Source organism: Ictidomys tridecemlineatus, chromosome 1 (assembly GCF_052094955.1).
Source record: "Ictidomys tridecemlineatus isolate mIctTri1 chromosome 1, mIctTri1.hap1, whole genome shotgun sequence".
Taxonomy (NCBI): Eukaryota; Metazoa; Chordata; class Mammalia; order Rodentia; family Sciuridae; genus Ictidomys; species Ictidomys tridecemlineatus.
This window is the reverse complement of record NC_135477.1, coordinates 77,563,467-77,578,388: the sequence shown is the minus strand read 5'-3', so window position 1 is coordinate 77,578,388 and position 14,922 is coordinate 77,563,467. Positions and strand designations below refer to the sequence as shown.

At 52.1% G+C, this 14,922-nt stretch overlaps 1 protein-coding gene across 2 annotated transcripts in view; it reads left to right on the top strand.

Moving 5' to 3' along the window:
- The first annotated feature begins 1,324 nt into the window (after positions 1-1,324).
- Positions 1,325-14,922, top strand: part of Ret (ret proto-oncogene) — a 53,285-nt gene continuing 39,687 nt past the window's right edge. For both annotated transcript variants that reach the window (XM_078043069.1, XM_005334398.5), the window contains exon 1: positions 1,325-1,624. In XM_078043069.1, the coding sequence (XP_077899195.1) occupies positions 1,558-1,624 (67 nt within the window). In that variant the 5' untranslated portion in view covers positions 1,325-1,557. The remainder of the gene's footprint in view (positions 1,625-14,922) is intronic.

Genomic DNA, 14,922 nt, shown 5'->3' with positions numbered 1-14,922 from the left:
AACTCTAGCTCCATAAGTCTAAAGGCCCAGAGCCCTAAAGGTATATGGCAGATAGAATAAGGTCCAGTGTCTGCAAGGTAGCTCTCCTGGGCTGGCAGACCTGTGAAGTGGTAGCCCACCCATCAGCAGGCAGACTGTGGATATCTTGGCCCAGCCCCAAGTCAGCCTCTGTCTTGGCAGCTCCTCCTTCTGCCTGCCAGAGTGACTTCACTTTGACTTCATATCTGCAGAGTGATGTGCAGATCGCTTATTCAGCCCTGAGCTCAGCCAGGGATGAGGGTGGGGCTCTGCACACAGCAGAAGACAGCTTGTTCAGGGGCACCCTTGGCCCAGGGTTCTGGACTTGCACACCACAAGGCCCCATTGGCTTCCATTCCTCTATCCCTCTGCACCTAGGTGGAAGCCAGACCTCAAAATGAAGGTGCAGGTTGGGTGAGAATGATGGACCTTCCCTAGAGGCCCCAAATCCACATACAACCTCACTCCAAGACCTTCCATTTAGGGTACAGAGGCTTCCTCTGTAAATCTATGGGCATCATTTCTTTGAGGAGGGGAACTCAATTCTGGGCTCCTGCTACCCACTTTCCTACTCTGTCTGTCCTACATCCTCAGAGTTGTTCTATTTAGAGGAGGACAGGGCACCCACCAAGCACCCCAGTGTCAGATCTCTTTGAAAGGTGTGCCTGAGCCAGTTTCCTGGTCCCATTGGTTAGATCAGACCTAGGGTTCACAAACTAGACCTAGGGGACCCCCACTCTTTCCACCAGAAAATATTGTAAACTAGAAGACTACTCTCCCGCTTTCCTTTCTCTCCCAGTTTCCTCCACTCCTTATGCCTCTGGCCCCAGAAGAGGCCAAGCTCACACCGCGCATCCTTCCTCTGAGAAATGGCGGAGGATGCGCTCCAAGACCAGAGCCTGGGAGAAGGGCTCCGGCCTAATCTCTAAGACTGTTTGGGCGCACCGGCAGCCAGTCAGCCAGACCCTGCATTCCCACGTGGCTTCTCTGCCTTCTCTGGGCGGCCAGAAAGGGCGAAACTCAAGGACCACAAGCAGGCAGACAGATGAGAAAGTGGATGTACATTTGCATGTTCGTGGATCCAGGAGACGGAGAGCCGACCCGCACCGCACCCCATTCCGCAAGCGCCCGGTTCTCCCAGGCGCCGGGCCAGGGTTGCACAGCACGTCCCATATCCGACTCCTACCGGTGCCCCGCCTGCACCCCGCACTGACCCCAACTATACCCGGAGCCCCGCCCCTAACCCGCACCCTGGCCCCGCCCGGCCCGCTCCCCTCCCAACCCGCGCGCCGCCCCGCCCCTGCCCGCTGCTCGGGCTCAGCCCGCGACAGCCTTGCCTCAGTCCTGGGAGCGGAGCCCAGAGCGCAGCAGCCGAGGGCGCCTCGGAGTCCGCGCCCAGGGTCCCGCCCCGACGCACCGCGCCCGCAGTGTCCACTGTGCCCGCTGCTTCACGGACTGGCATGGAGCGGCCGGGTTGAGCGCCGCACCTCACCGCCAAGACCCGCCACTCTCCAGGCGCGGCCCCTGAGCGCACCGGCGATGGCGAAGGCGACGTCCGGCGCCGCGGGGCTGCGGCTGTTGCTGCTGCTACCGCTGCTGGGCGAAGGTGAGTCTTAGCTGGCGTCCTCGGCGGCTGGGCTGAAGTTAGCGCTGCGCGCTGAGCGGCGGAGGGGACGCTTTCAGAACCGCGTTTGTTGGCGGCGGGCAATGGGCAGCAGGTTGCGCGGTGGCTGGTCGGTCGGCCTCAACTGGGAGTGAGGTGGCGATGGCCGGAGGCGGGCAGAGCGCCGCGGGCTCAGTGCTGGGCGGGTCTTGGCGGGGAGAGCGGGACGCGGGCGGGTCGGCGAGGGGTCGGTGTCCAGAGCCCCAGCAGCAGCCGTGCGTCTTAGGCTGGTCTTGCTTCCAGCCGCAGCTACGTCTTGGAGCAAAGCGGACGGACCATTCAGGCATTTGGGCACAGACAGGAGCTAATGGGTCAGGTAGCCACAAGATGCTTGCGACCTGCGCAGGGAGTTCTATTTCTGCAGAAGATCACTGTGTCCTGGTTTTCTTTTCGCGCTTCACTTCCGTGCATTCTCCTCCAGCTCTGTTGTCCCAGCTGGCTGAGTGGAGCAGAGGCTCTTTCATAGAAGATTGCTTTTCTCTTGTATTTTTGTTGCCCGCGTCTTTAAAATCCGAAAAGCCTATGGTTTCTGGGTTGTCTTCCCCCTGAGGGCCCTCGGTGGCCCGAGCCCCACCCGGCAACCAACAGACTGCTGCGCCGCTGGCCTAGACTTACCTAGAGGGGCGGTTTTTGAGCTATAGGACGACTCAGAGCGCTTCCGACCATCTTGTGGTATATGCGCTGTAGGATCCCAGTATTAGGTGTGGCCTTGGAAATGTTGGTCACTGCCCCCACTGCCAGCCTCAGACATAATGAACAACAAGGCTGAAGAACTATTGACCGACTGTCTTGGCTGCACATTTTAGAGTCCCTCAAACTCGTCCTAACTTGACCCTCTCCTAGAGTACTTAACATAGGCACCAAGCATCAAGTTTTCCTAGGAGAGGGAAAGAGCCCCGGCTACCCTCCCCCACTCCTTACAAAAGGAGGCTTTGGAAACGGAAGTCCAGTCACCCTGCTTCTATCCCCAGGTCCTGCACAGACTTTATATTCACAGACCTTCCCAAGGTTTCATTTGTGGTTCTGGTTCCCCAGCACAACAGAGACTGGGGCAGAATGGGTGCATGGTAGAAGAGAAGGCAGGGGAGAAGCCAGTTCCTTTCATTGGGGAAGAATGGAAATGGGGAGACTATTTCTAGGTTTGGGACTGTGGGGTCACAGTCATCAAGGGGGAGGCAGGCAGGAGGCTGTGCGCAGGACAAAAGTAAACACAAAAGTTAACACCCGAGTTCTAAAGCTATCCTGTGACTTTGGGTTGCAATTTTGCAATGTGGGTGTGTGGTTAGTTTTTGGGAAGCTCATGTGCTGGGCAACCTCCCCATGCCCTTCCAGCCTTAGCTGGGTGTCCACCAAGTCCTTAGGGACCAGGCAGGGGTGGGGTGGGTCTGGCCTGTGGCACTTGTGGGATGGCAGGTACCTTCTGTTCCAAGAAACCTGACCTTTGAGCTAGGTAATCACAGTCATCCTCCCCAATCCAAGGAACATAAGTCCCTGTCACCCACCACCTCCCCAGGGATGATCAAGAAACCAGGATTAGCGGCACTGGGGGTAGAATGGCAGCCCTGCATCCAAGAGGAGACAATTGGATCCTTTGGAGAGGCCTTCAAGGGCTCTTAATCAGAAGCAGCAGCTGTGGGGCTGCAGAGCTTTGCTCTCTTGGAGCTGCTCTAGGCTGCTACTAGGGAGCCCCCACGGCTCACTGGGCACACACAGAGGGGGAGCAGCTTGGCCTCCATCGCCCTCTTGTGGAAGCAATGGTCTAATGGCCCTGCCTGTTGCTCAGGAAATGGGCTGGGTCTCTATAGAGGTGATGGGCCTTCCTTAGCTTACATTCACACTCACTTATGGTCATCACCAAGTCACACTGCACCCTTTCTAATGAAGACATGCTCATGAGATTTGTAGACGTGTACTCTCACACATTGTGGCCTTGCTCCTTACACCCCCACCCTCAAGCAGGTACCCCTGGAGACCCAGCCCCTCTCCACCTACTCTTATGTACTAGGATCTCATATGTACACCTAAGGACACACACCCCTCACCTCCTCATATACTTGGACACTACCTATCATCCCCAGTTTCCCTGGAACTAGAGTTGAGGAACCTCCTCTAAAAGTTATTTGAAGTTTTGGGCTTTTCTATGCTCAGCACAGCTACAGCTGCATCCATTGCATGGAAAAGGACATGAGTCCTGGCGTCTGGGGCTCCCTCTGCATGTCCCAGGCTGACCCACTTCTGCCCTCCCACAGCTTCTCAGCAAGTGTCTTGCCCCTCCTCTTCCTGGCCTGACTTCTTGGATCCTTCAGAGTGAGCACCCAGGGACACAGCTTTATTTCATTTTTCCTTTACATCCTCCCCTGTCTTTGGCCAGTGAAGACTTGTACTGCCTTACCGGGATTACCTGAGCCATGACCTATCTCCCCCATCCCAGCCACTGAGCCCCTCTGGTCTCAAGGAGCTGCCTGCACCCCTCACTCTGGAATAGGCAGCTGGTGGGTTCATGAGGGCGGAGCCTGAAAGCAGATAGCAAATGGGAAAGTTTATTGAGTCCGTTCACTAAATTACCTTTATTCTGTAGAATTGCTTTAGGGACTAGCTAAGTAAATCACTGTTTCCTTGGTGGTGTGAAGAAAATGGGAAGCATTCACGTAATGGGGCGCTAATGGCCTTTTAGCCAGGGGAGGAGAAAACTAATTTAAATTATGGTATCTGTTGAAATGGGAGTCCGGGGTGCCAAAGGGATGGGAGGCCCGGAAGCCACCACTTCCCCTGGGGCCTTCCTTTCTCTGCAGCCTAATAGAGGACCCTCTAGGTCCTCTTGCCTTCACTGGGGAAGGGTGAGGCCAGCAACAGACTCTCTATTGGGGGCTCACAGCATGCTGACCGTTGGCATCATACTACCAGTTTATTAGCTCACTTTATTTTCCTGACACCCTACCAGGGCTTTTGTTTTGTTTTCCCATTTCACAGATGAGGAAACTGAGGATGCCCCAGTCTATGGACTCTGGAGCCCATGGAGAGCACAGAAGGATTCTTCCACCCCTAGTCCTCTACTTTTCAGCAAGCCCCTTCTCAGGCCATTGGTTGTGGTGGGTACCAGGGTGGAGCTGAGGTGGGGTCCTTGGAGAAGAAGTGACTCTGCACCTAATCACCCACTCTTCAGGGCTCTGGGTATCCTGGGGACATCCTGGCCCAGATCTCAGTGTGACATGTGACACTGTGCTCACACACCTAAGCAGGGCCCCCTCTGGATCTCAGCAGAGTTCTTAAAGGGGCATTGCTTTCTTTGATGTCAGGGTCTGTTTAACTGGGAATCAGTACCAGGCATGGTCCTATAAGAGCCAGCCCAGAGAAAGACAATATGTGCTTTGGCCATGACAGGAAAATATCTATATACTAACTGGTGCAGCCATGTGGCCAGGATACCCAGAATGTGGTCCTTGCACCCCTCATCTGCCTGGGCATCAAGCATCTGATAGAGCTGCTATGCTGAGGACAGGGATAGAAGGACAAGAGGACTAGGCTTCAGGGGGTAGAAGACTGGGGACAGACTGGGAGAAGGACGCACCCAATGGGTACCCAGGAAGCAAGGGCAGAGTTGAAGAGGCAATCCACCTCTCCCCTCGTGTGGCACTTCCTTCCATCCTCGGGCAAGTGGCCCTGTTTGCACTGTAGAATTCCCTTCCTGTGGGGATGGAGGAGGAGTCCTCCTGGTGCCGGGGCTGTACCTCCCTTCCCTCCAGGTCCTATCAGTCTGAAGATCTCAGTTCTTTTCCATTTCTGCTGTGCTCTCCTCCTCTTTCTCATTTCCACAATTGTTTTCTTGTGCAAGTGACTTAATAGTAACAATCATGTAACAATGATCAGCAGGTGAATTCCCCCCAAAGAGGAAGTACACTGTGCTCAGGGCTTTTCCACTGCTGTGGATGCATTTGGGGAGACCAGCAGAAGGGCCCCTTGAGTTGATATGTTGTTGCTTCTCATGAAGAGAAATGTAAAGTAAATCCTAAGCAGTTAACTTGTGTGTGTGTGTGTGTGTGTGAGAGAGAGAGAGAGAGAGAGAGAGAGAGAGAGAGAGAGAGAGAGAGAGAGAGAGAGAGAGAGAGAGATTTCACATAGAGGTCTACAACAGGCAGCAAGACAAAGTTGGCATGAGAATGAGGGGTGGAACCAAGGTGAGATGCTGGCACGGGGGACCTTCTTTCTTCCAGGGTCTGCAAGGGCTATTCTCTGTGTTCTGTGGTGTGGGGATGCTTCAGTCCCAGGGAACCTGTGGAGTCAGTGTGACTGACTCAGAGGTCAAGTTCACAGGTCTCTCTAGAAGCTATGTCTTGGTACTGCTCTCTTAGGCACTGAATCTCGTTGGGCTGGAAGGGGTTAAAAGTTTACAGACTTCTCAGAGTCTGCCTCTTCCTTCCCCCATCCCACAGTAACCACCCTGGGTGTAGGTTTTAGGGGCGACAGAGACTGTGCCTCCTAAAGCAAGGCTCCAGTGCCCCTCTGTGAACCTTGGAGAATAAGGCTGTCTCCTGATTGAGGCCCTAGAATACTGGGGAGTCCCTGTGGACTGAGTCTTCCTCCTTACTTCTACCCAGTCCCCCCCCACCATCTTCCTTCCCTGAGCTCTGAGACCCTAGACAGGTTCTGAGCCAGCCTAGGCCTCTTTCAAGCTCTGGCCTTCTAACTGCTTGATTGTTATCCTCCCTGAAGACCGACAGGTATAAAGCCAGTGAATCCCTGAGCTGTCCACGTGAGACCATGTACAGTGCAGGGAGGGACAAGAGGAGACGGCAAGGTACTTCTGTTCTTCCCCTGATGAAGCTGGTTCTTCCCCCTAGAAGCCTAGCTGTGAAGCAGATGACACTGATAGGACCTTGAAGGTGGTTGTTCAGGCACCACCTGGACCCTGAGGAAAGCAGGTGGCCAGCCCTGAGCAAACACTTCTGTTTGCATTGGCTTCATGGGTGGCTCCACAAAGTACAGCACCATGAGCACTAGCACAGAAGAGTCACCGGTGCACCAGGACAGTGAGTGCTCACACGGGGGTCTGGCTGGTGTAGACTTTTCTCCTTGACCTCACTGATACCAAGTGGGGCTGGGCCTAGGGCTCTGCAGCCAACAGGCCATTTAGTTCTGGGACCTATTTAAGGGAGATGTCTATGGCCCTGCATCTCAAGACTTGAGTAACACAAGTTCCTCTCCCAGTTTGGGGTGGTGGCTGCTGCACCTCACTGTGGTCCTGGGCCTTAGATCCTCTGTAACATGGAGTGCTAATGCCTGGGTTTTGCAAAGCCCAGGGTGCCCAGGATATATCTAAGAAGTAGGATGACCCTGGAGCAAGAGGTAGGAGAGGCTGGACAATGTTCAGCAAAACTGATTCCAATTTCCCATGTGTGCCTTTGTGTTTCCAGAAAAGTCTTACCTTTGAGTTCCAGAGAGGGGAAGGAAAAAAAAAAAAAAACTTACCATGAATTTTCTACCTCTGAGCCTTTGGACCCACCCATTCTACAGAGTTTTGAGGCACCAGACCTAAAGGTGACTATGTCATTTTGCTTGTGTTCCACAAGTCAAAATTCCATCACAGGGCCCTTCTTACTGCAGGGGAGGTTGGTGGTACAGAGAACACAGGTTGCATCCCATGCACATTCCTTGGGTGTCTCCATACTCTCAGTCTATTCACAGGCTTTTCCATGTAGGCCTCTCTGAACATTGTTCTGGTCAACACAGGAGGGCTGGGCACAGAAGCTGGGGGTGGGAGGAGGTGGCAAATTATTACAATTTTATTTATTTATTTATTTATTTATTTGGTATAATTCATGTAATTGTTTCTCAATGAACAGTATAGTAACACTTGGCACATTCAGTGTTGTATGGGCATCACCCTTTTTTTGATTCCAACACATTTCCATCACTCTAAAAGGAACTCTATTACTATTCCTGTTTTCCTTCCCCCTGCCCAGGCAACCACCAGTCTGCATTCTGTCTGTGGCTTTGCCTATTCTGGATATTTCATGTAAACAGACCTTGCACCTGGCATAACTCAGCAATCTTGTTTTCAAAGTTCATCTACTTTGTAGCACATGCCAGGATGTTATTCCCTTTTAAGGGTGAATAATATTCCTTTATATGGATATACCACTTTTATGTATCTGTTCATCTGTTGATGCACATTTGGGTATTTTCCACCTTTTGACTTTATGAACAATGTTGCTGTGAATATTGATGTACAAGTATTTGAGACCCTGTTTTCAGTTCTAAGAGTGAAATCGCCACCAGGCACAGTGGTGGTGGTTCATGCCAGTAATCTCAGCAGCTCAGGAGGCTGAGGCAGAAGGATTGCAAATTCAAAGCCAGCCTCAGTAATTTAGTGAGGCCCTAAGCAACTTAATGAGACTCTGTCTCAAAAAATACAAAGGACTGGGGATGTAGCTCAGTGGTTAAGTGTCCCTCCGGTTCCCAGTTTTTTTTTTTTTTTTTTAAAAAGTATAATTGCTATGTCCCACCTACGTTTTGGTTTTTGAGGAAATATAAACCGTTCTCCACAGTGGCAGGATCATTTTACATTCCCATCAGCCATACACAAAAGTTTACAATTTGTCCACACCCTCACCAACACTTGTTAATTTTTGCTATTCAATTTGTTTGTTGGTTTGTTTGATTGATTGATTGAGTTTAATCCTAACATAAAGTAGGTACAAAGCGGAATCTTTTTGTGGTTTTGATTTGCACTTCCCTACTTACTAGTGATGTCCAGGACCTTTCCATGTGTTTATTGGTCAGTTGTGTATCTTTGAAGAAGTCTCTGTTCAAGTCCTTTGGCCATTTTTTAATGGGGTGGCTTGTAATATGGTTTACTTTGGTCTGTCGTAGTTTCACCAAGTACGGCGTCTCAGTCAGTGCCCGAGCCTCGGGTCTCTCATCATAAGGGGTCACCTGATGTCCTCCTGTGGTCATCGATTGCCCCTTGGGAGCGTGAGGTTCTCGGAAGACCTGGGCTCTAAGGCCACTTGAAGCACAAAGGTCCTTGAAGGAATGGTGTCACAGCTGGTGCAGGAGAAGCCAATACCCTGGAACCTCCCAATAAAGGACAGAGAAATGGGAAAGTGCCAGGAATCAGCAGCCTCCAACCCCACCCAACAAGGCAGACTACATAGGAGCCCAGGGCTGCCCTCTCTCACTCAGCCTCTATCCAGACTCTAAAAATAACCAGGCAGATCCGATATAAATTGATTACCGTAATTGTAGCTGTGATGTCATGCTCCTAGCCCTGGAGCCCTATTCCAGAGACGGCAGTGCACACAGAGGCAGTGGCCTCCTCTTCTACATCCCTAGACTGGAGGCCAGCTGGGGATGGGAAAACCTTGACCAAGGAATGGGAGGAGGCTTTTATGGGCCCCAGCAGTCTGATTTGGTGCAGGGGACTGCAATTGGTGGAGAACTGGTCTCCCTTGGCAGGTGCCCTGTGTCCAGCCTGCCCTAATGGGGCTCCAGGAAGAGGTTCTGTCCCCATTCACAGCTGGAGATGTCGTCAGAGAGGCTGAGCACTGAGCTGAGCCACACACAAGTAGTGAAGAATGTGGGCTTGGGCCACACCACCCCTGTGTTTCTATCTTCCTATCATGTTGAGATCTCTTCTTTGGATTTGGGCTCATGCTGTGTCTTATTGCCAGAGTCCTAGGAGAACCCTTGTGGTCCTAATCCTGTTCTGGTGCCATGTCCCTCAACCCCAAGGGGCCCCATAGATCAGAGCCTGCCCCAATTTCCCTCCCACCCACTATCTCTTGCCTCTCAGCCTTTGGTCAGGAGGCTTATTCCATGAATGTTCCTGCACAGACTTCACAGGGACTCAAAGAAGGGCAGAACCTGAGCTGGAGGGAAGCCTTCACTTTCAGTGCCACACTCTCATTTTGCCGACGGGAAAACTGAGAGTCAGGGAGAGAGAGATGAGTTGTCACACCTGGGATGTCAGTTAAGGACCTGTACCACAGCTCTCTTCATCCCCTTCTCTGCATGACCACTCAGGTCCTGGGGTGGGGTTCCCTTTCATTCCTGGAGTTGAAGCCTTCAAGATTTTCACACCCAGAAGCTTAATCACAGGGCCTAGATGCCGATGATATGCCCCCAGCACTGGGATGCCATGGTGCCTCCAGGATCCCAGCTGGTCTAGCCCCAGGCACTGGTAGGGCCAGAACCTGATCTCTCAAAGGCTCCCCAGCTTCCTTTTCTCCATCCTCCTCCCAGAGCAGACACTGGAGCCTTCTTTGTGCCTTCCTCCCCAGAGAGACACCTGCTTCTGCTCTAGACACTGGGTGGCCTCCCTCCCGAAGGCTGTGGCCGCTATGGTTTTAGCCCATGAGGAGGAGGACACATCGGAATCATGGGGCTGGCCTTCCAGCCACCTCCTGAGCACGGCAGCAGGGCCCAGTCCTCCAAGCTGGCTGCTGGCACAGGAAGACTCACTTGACCCAGTCACTTTGCCAGGTGCCTCTTATGGATACTGTGCCCCCAAGGACTATCCTTCCCCATTCTCCCCTCCCCTACTTCCCCAAGGTGCAAGTTTTGTATAACTCTACTCAAGTTTAAAAGCAGGAGGGCCTCTATACCAAACTTTGCGACATCCACCTTCCCAAGCGTTTGGTGACACCAGGACCTAGTGAGGATGCAGGGAATAACCCCTCCGTGCTCAGTTCTCTTCTGTTCAGTGTGGATGGGCATGTAAGACCTCTAGCCCTGGATGGGTGCCCGGAAGGTGCTCCCTCCACACAAGTGGCCATTATTTGCCTGACCCTAGTGGGCAGGCACTGCCTCAGCCAACTTCCTCCTGGTCTCACCTTCCCAGGCCTTCACCCCATTTCACTGAAATATCAAAGAGTCGGTTTGTACAAGGAGGTTCTTGAGGCCCCTGCATTTTTGAGGAGGCTGAGGGAAGGTCACTTACAATGGTCACTTACGGTGGCATTTGTTTGGACTGGGACCTCAGGCAAGTGAGTTGGTGGCCTGGAGTCCCAGGTCTCAGGACCCTGGCTTTTCTGTGTGTACAGCTGTCACGGAGCAGAAGAGCCTGGGCTAGACTAGCTTAAGTGCTAGCTCACTCCATGTGTCCTTGGGCAAGGTACTTAACCCTTCTCTGCCTCAGATTACTCCTCTGTGGGACAGGAATCCTAATAGCCCCTACCTCGGACAGTCGGTGGCTTGATGCATGTGATGTGTTTAAAACCACCTTGTAGAAATCTTGGTTAACATCGAACATGACCAAAAGGGTACTGGGATGAGGTGTAAAAATGCTCAGGAGCTTTGAGATATGTGGGGTGACTGGTTTGTTTAAATTAGCATGTGGACATGCTCTGAGTCATGGTTTCCTGCTGGGTGCATGGACAACAGCTGCCCAGTTTGGAAGCACCAGGGTCACAGCCGGTGATGTCTTGTCCCTGTTTTATGGAGGCTGGTGTACAATGGCAGTGGACGGGGGTCAAGGAGCACCACAGAAAGCCCTGGAGCCAAGGGGGTCTGGTGACCTGCCCCCGGTCATTGGCAGGCCACTTGGGTGGTCAGTCCTTTTCTAGTTATTATTTTGCCCTAGGAAAGAAATTAATTGTAACCTAATTGGCAGTTCCTTTGCATAGAAACCGGAAGGAGCTGCCAGTGAGGCTGGTGATTAAGTTGGTAGCAGCTGGGAAATCACATTTGGGCAAGAGTGTCCATCATCTCATCAAGGCCACTGCAGCTGGTCTGGGTGGGTGTGGGAGTGTGGGTGGTGGCGGTGGCACATGCTGAGTGCAAGGCTGGGGCCCAAGACCCTCAGAGCAGAAGGTTGGGTCTGTGTTCAGAGGACAGTCCTGAGGTGCCGGCTCCCCCAGTGCCCAATTACTCCCAAACCTTAGCCCCGTCCCAGAACCCTTCCTCAGCTACAGCAGAAGTGAGGAATCCTCATAGCCCCTGCCTCTGACAATTGGTGGTTTGATGCATGTGACCTGTTTAAAACAGCACTGTAGAAATCTCAGTTAATATTGAACATGACAAAATGAGTGCTAGTATAGGGTGTAAAAATAGACGGGACCAACGCTTGCTGATGACCTAGGGGTGTAGGAGAGAGGTCCCGGTTGCAGTTCCACTATGAGTGTGAGATGTGAATGTGAATTCTGCACTGACATTTCCCAGCACTGAGTAGGAACAGAGATGTCTTCATTCTGTAGAGGGAGCTCAGGTGACATGTATGAGAAAGAATTCTACACAGTTTGAGAGATGTGCCTCGGGTATACAAGGATAGCTGTGGCTCCTCCTCTGTCCAGTTGCTCTTACAGGCCACCAGCCGCCCTGCTGGCTGGGGTCGCAGTTGGACAGATGTCTTGAGAGACACTGCACTGCATCCTGGATCCTCTGCTTTACTCCATGTAGAGGACCAGACTGGAGGGATGATGTGGCCAGAGCCTTGAGAGTTGTATTGTGCTTGAAGTCTGAGCAGATGAGCCAGGAGAATTTGGGGCAGGAGACTTAGACAGAAGCCTTGGGAATAGGAACATGGAGAAACCCATAGTTCATTTCAGGAAGCCCTAACATCCCATGTGTACTAGGATAGCTGATTGTTCCTCCCTCTGTGCTGGGCATCTAGGTTTCTCTTACCATGTGTTCAACCCAGACCAAGATAGCCACTCATGGTGCCTTCAGAGGCACAGGCTTCCTGCTGAGGGTTGTTCATAGAATTTTGAAAAGAACAAATCAAAATCTAGGGCTGAGGATGCACTGATGACTAGTATTGAACAATAGGAAAATATCTGCCTCAGACAATTATTGAGCACCCAGTACATACACTAAGCTATCTATACATCTGCAGAGAGTAGCATTTTCTTGATGGTTGTGCAGAGGCTTAAACTCAGGGCACCAGGTCTGAAACAAGCTGTCAGACTTTCCACAAAGGTAGAATTGGCTTGTCAATACAGCTGTGTTAAGGCCTGTAAACAAGTCAAAATAACACCTGGCATTTTGCCAGGGGAATGTTAGTTTGTAAACAAGTCTGGATGGTGCCTGGCAAAATGTCAGAGGGAGTGGTTTGAGAAGTAACAAAATCGAGCCATTAGGTGTGGAGATTCCTTATTGGTTGACTGATAAGGAACCTTATTGGTTCCTTATTGGTTGAAGATAAGCTGTGCAAAATGTATAAATAGCTCTGTTGTCCTACAATAAACGGCTCCTACTCCTGCTGTATCAATGTACACAAGTTATTCGTCACCCCCCCCCCCCCCCCCCCCCGGTTATTTTGCCCAGTCAGATGGGCTGCAGCACAGCTGGGCCAAGATCCAGAAGCCCAAGTATTGGTTCCTATGTACCATCAAGTTACTAAAGCCTGCCTTATGCCTTTCCTTTACACCTTCTCCAGGGCAGGCGTCAGGGAAGGTTCTGAGATTCAACAATAAGCAAGACAGACCCACTGCTAGCTCTGTGAGTGTTTATAGAACAGCTTTCTTAACACATCTAGCGAGGGCCAAGTCTGGCAAAGTTGCTTTCACTTGGAAGCCCTCAAAGCCGTGAGAGTGGTAGGTAGTGATGGTGGAGGTGGTGATGATGGTGGAGAAGATGGTTATGGGGGAGATGGAGATGATGTTTTATGATTACAATGGTGATGATGGGGATGGTGGACATGATGATGATGGTGGTGGTAGTGATGGGAATGGAAGTGGTGGGGATGAGGATGGTGACAGGTGCTGTTGTCTGAGAACTTCATGTGCATTGACTCAGTTTAGTTCCTGACAGCCCTGTGAGATGGGAACTTTGAGTCTCCTTGGGTGCATAGGAGAAAACTGAGAAACAGAACCTGTATCCCTTGTCCAGGCCAGTGTCCCTACCCTGCCACACTTGGTGTTCTCCATCACCCTAAATGGAGTCCTCTCTTGCCTGCACAAGCTGCTCAAAATGCTTCTTCTGCCAGGTTCTCTAAATTCATGACTTTCTGGCCCCAAGCAGCTGGGCTTCTTGTTCCAGCCAGCATTTACCACCCGCAGCTCTTTCCTCCTGAACTGTTCTTACTATCTCCATTGCCTTCAGCCCACTCTTCCTGGCTGGGCACTGTCTCCTCTTCCCTGGGTGCTGTACCCCTTAGGACAGCTGCTTCTCTGGTTTCAATCTGTGGATGGCTCTCCTGCCTGCCTCTCAGTCTTTTTCAGAATGGGCAGTTTAGGTCTGCCCAAGCCCCTGAGAGATGATATTTTAAAACTGATAACAGAGACAGTAGTGCCACGTGGAATCAGCAAAGCAGGGAAGCACCTTCCACATCAGGCACCCTAGACATGCCCCGGCGTCCACAGGCACGCACGCTTCCTACACTCTCAGGTAAAGTGGCCCCCAAGGCCCTGGTCCCTTCAGGACTCCTAGAGCTGGTACTTCCCTCTCAGGCCCTCCTCAGCCACTGCTCGAGCACAGTACAGCCATCTCCTGTGACTGGCAGACAGAGGGTACATCCCAGAGGTGTCCAGTGCTCCTGCAAAGCAGTGTCTTCTCTGCAGGGCTATCAGGGGACTTGGTGTGACTCTCCTCAGGGTTCATCCCCAGGATGCTAGGCGTGGAGTACCCCCACCATCTGCAACACCTCTGGCTCCTCAGATGGCTCCCACCCAGGGTTTCCATCCATTCAGATGGAGCAGATGCATTGACTGAGCATCAACATGTGTGACAATGCAGGCTGTTCTGACCCTTGGCCCATATTACCTCTGCATCCTGTGATCAGGGGAACAACTGGAAGTATACATACAGACCCCAGAGTCCACCTTCCTGAGAGTCCTATGGAGGGCTATGGGCATCCCATTGTCAGCAGCCTTACGTTCCAACATGTTCATCTCTGAAACCTAGGAGTACTCACTAGGGAAGGGGCCATCTGTCTATTCCTCGCCAGCAAGCTCCCTGCCCTGCATAGGGACGGTGTGTTCAGGAGCCCTGGTCATCTGAGTCTATTTCGTGACCGAGTGGAGGCTTCCAGGACGGCTATTCCCTTCACTACTCAGGAAGTGCTCAGGACCCATTTGCTGTCACTTCTCCCCAGGTGGGTGGGCAGAACGGATATTAGTTCTTTCTATATGGCACTCCTCACTATCCTGGGGACCATTCTCTAGAGGCATCTAGATGCTTAAAGGATGTTTCTGCCCTAGTCCTGCCAAGAGCATGGTATGGGGAAGGGCACCCCCAGCTACATGAATATTCCACCCAGTTGGGGAGGCACCAGGAACATGGCCAATCCCACCTGCTCTCATTGC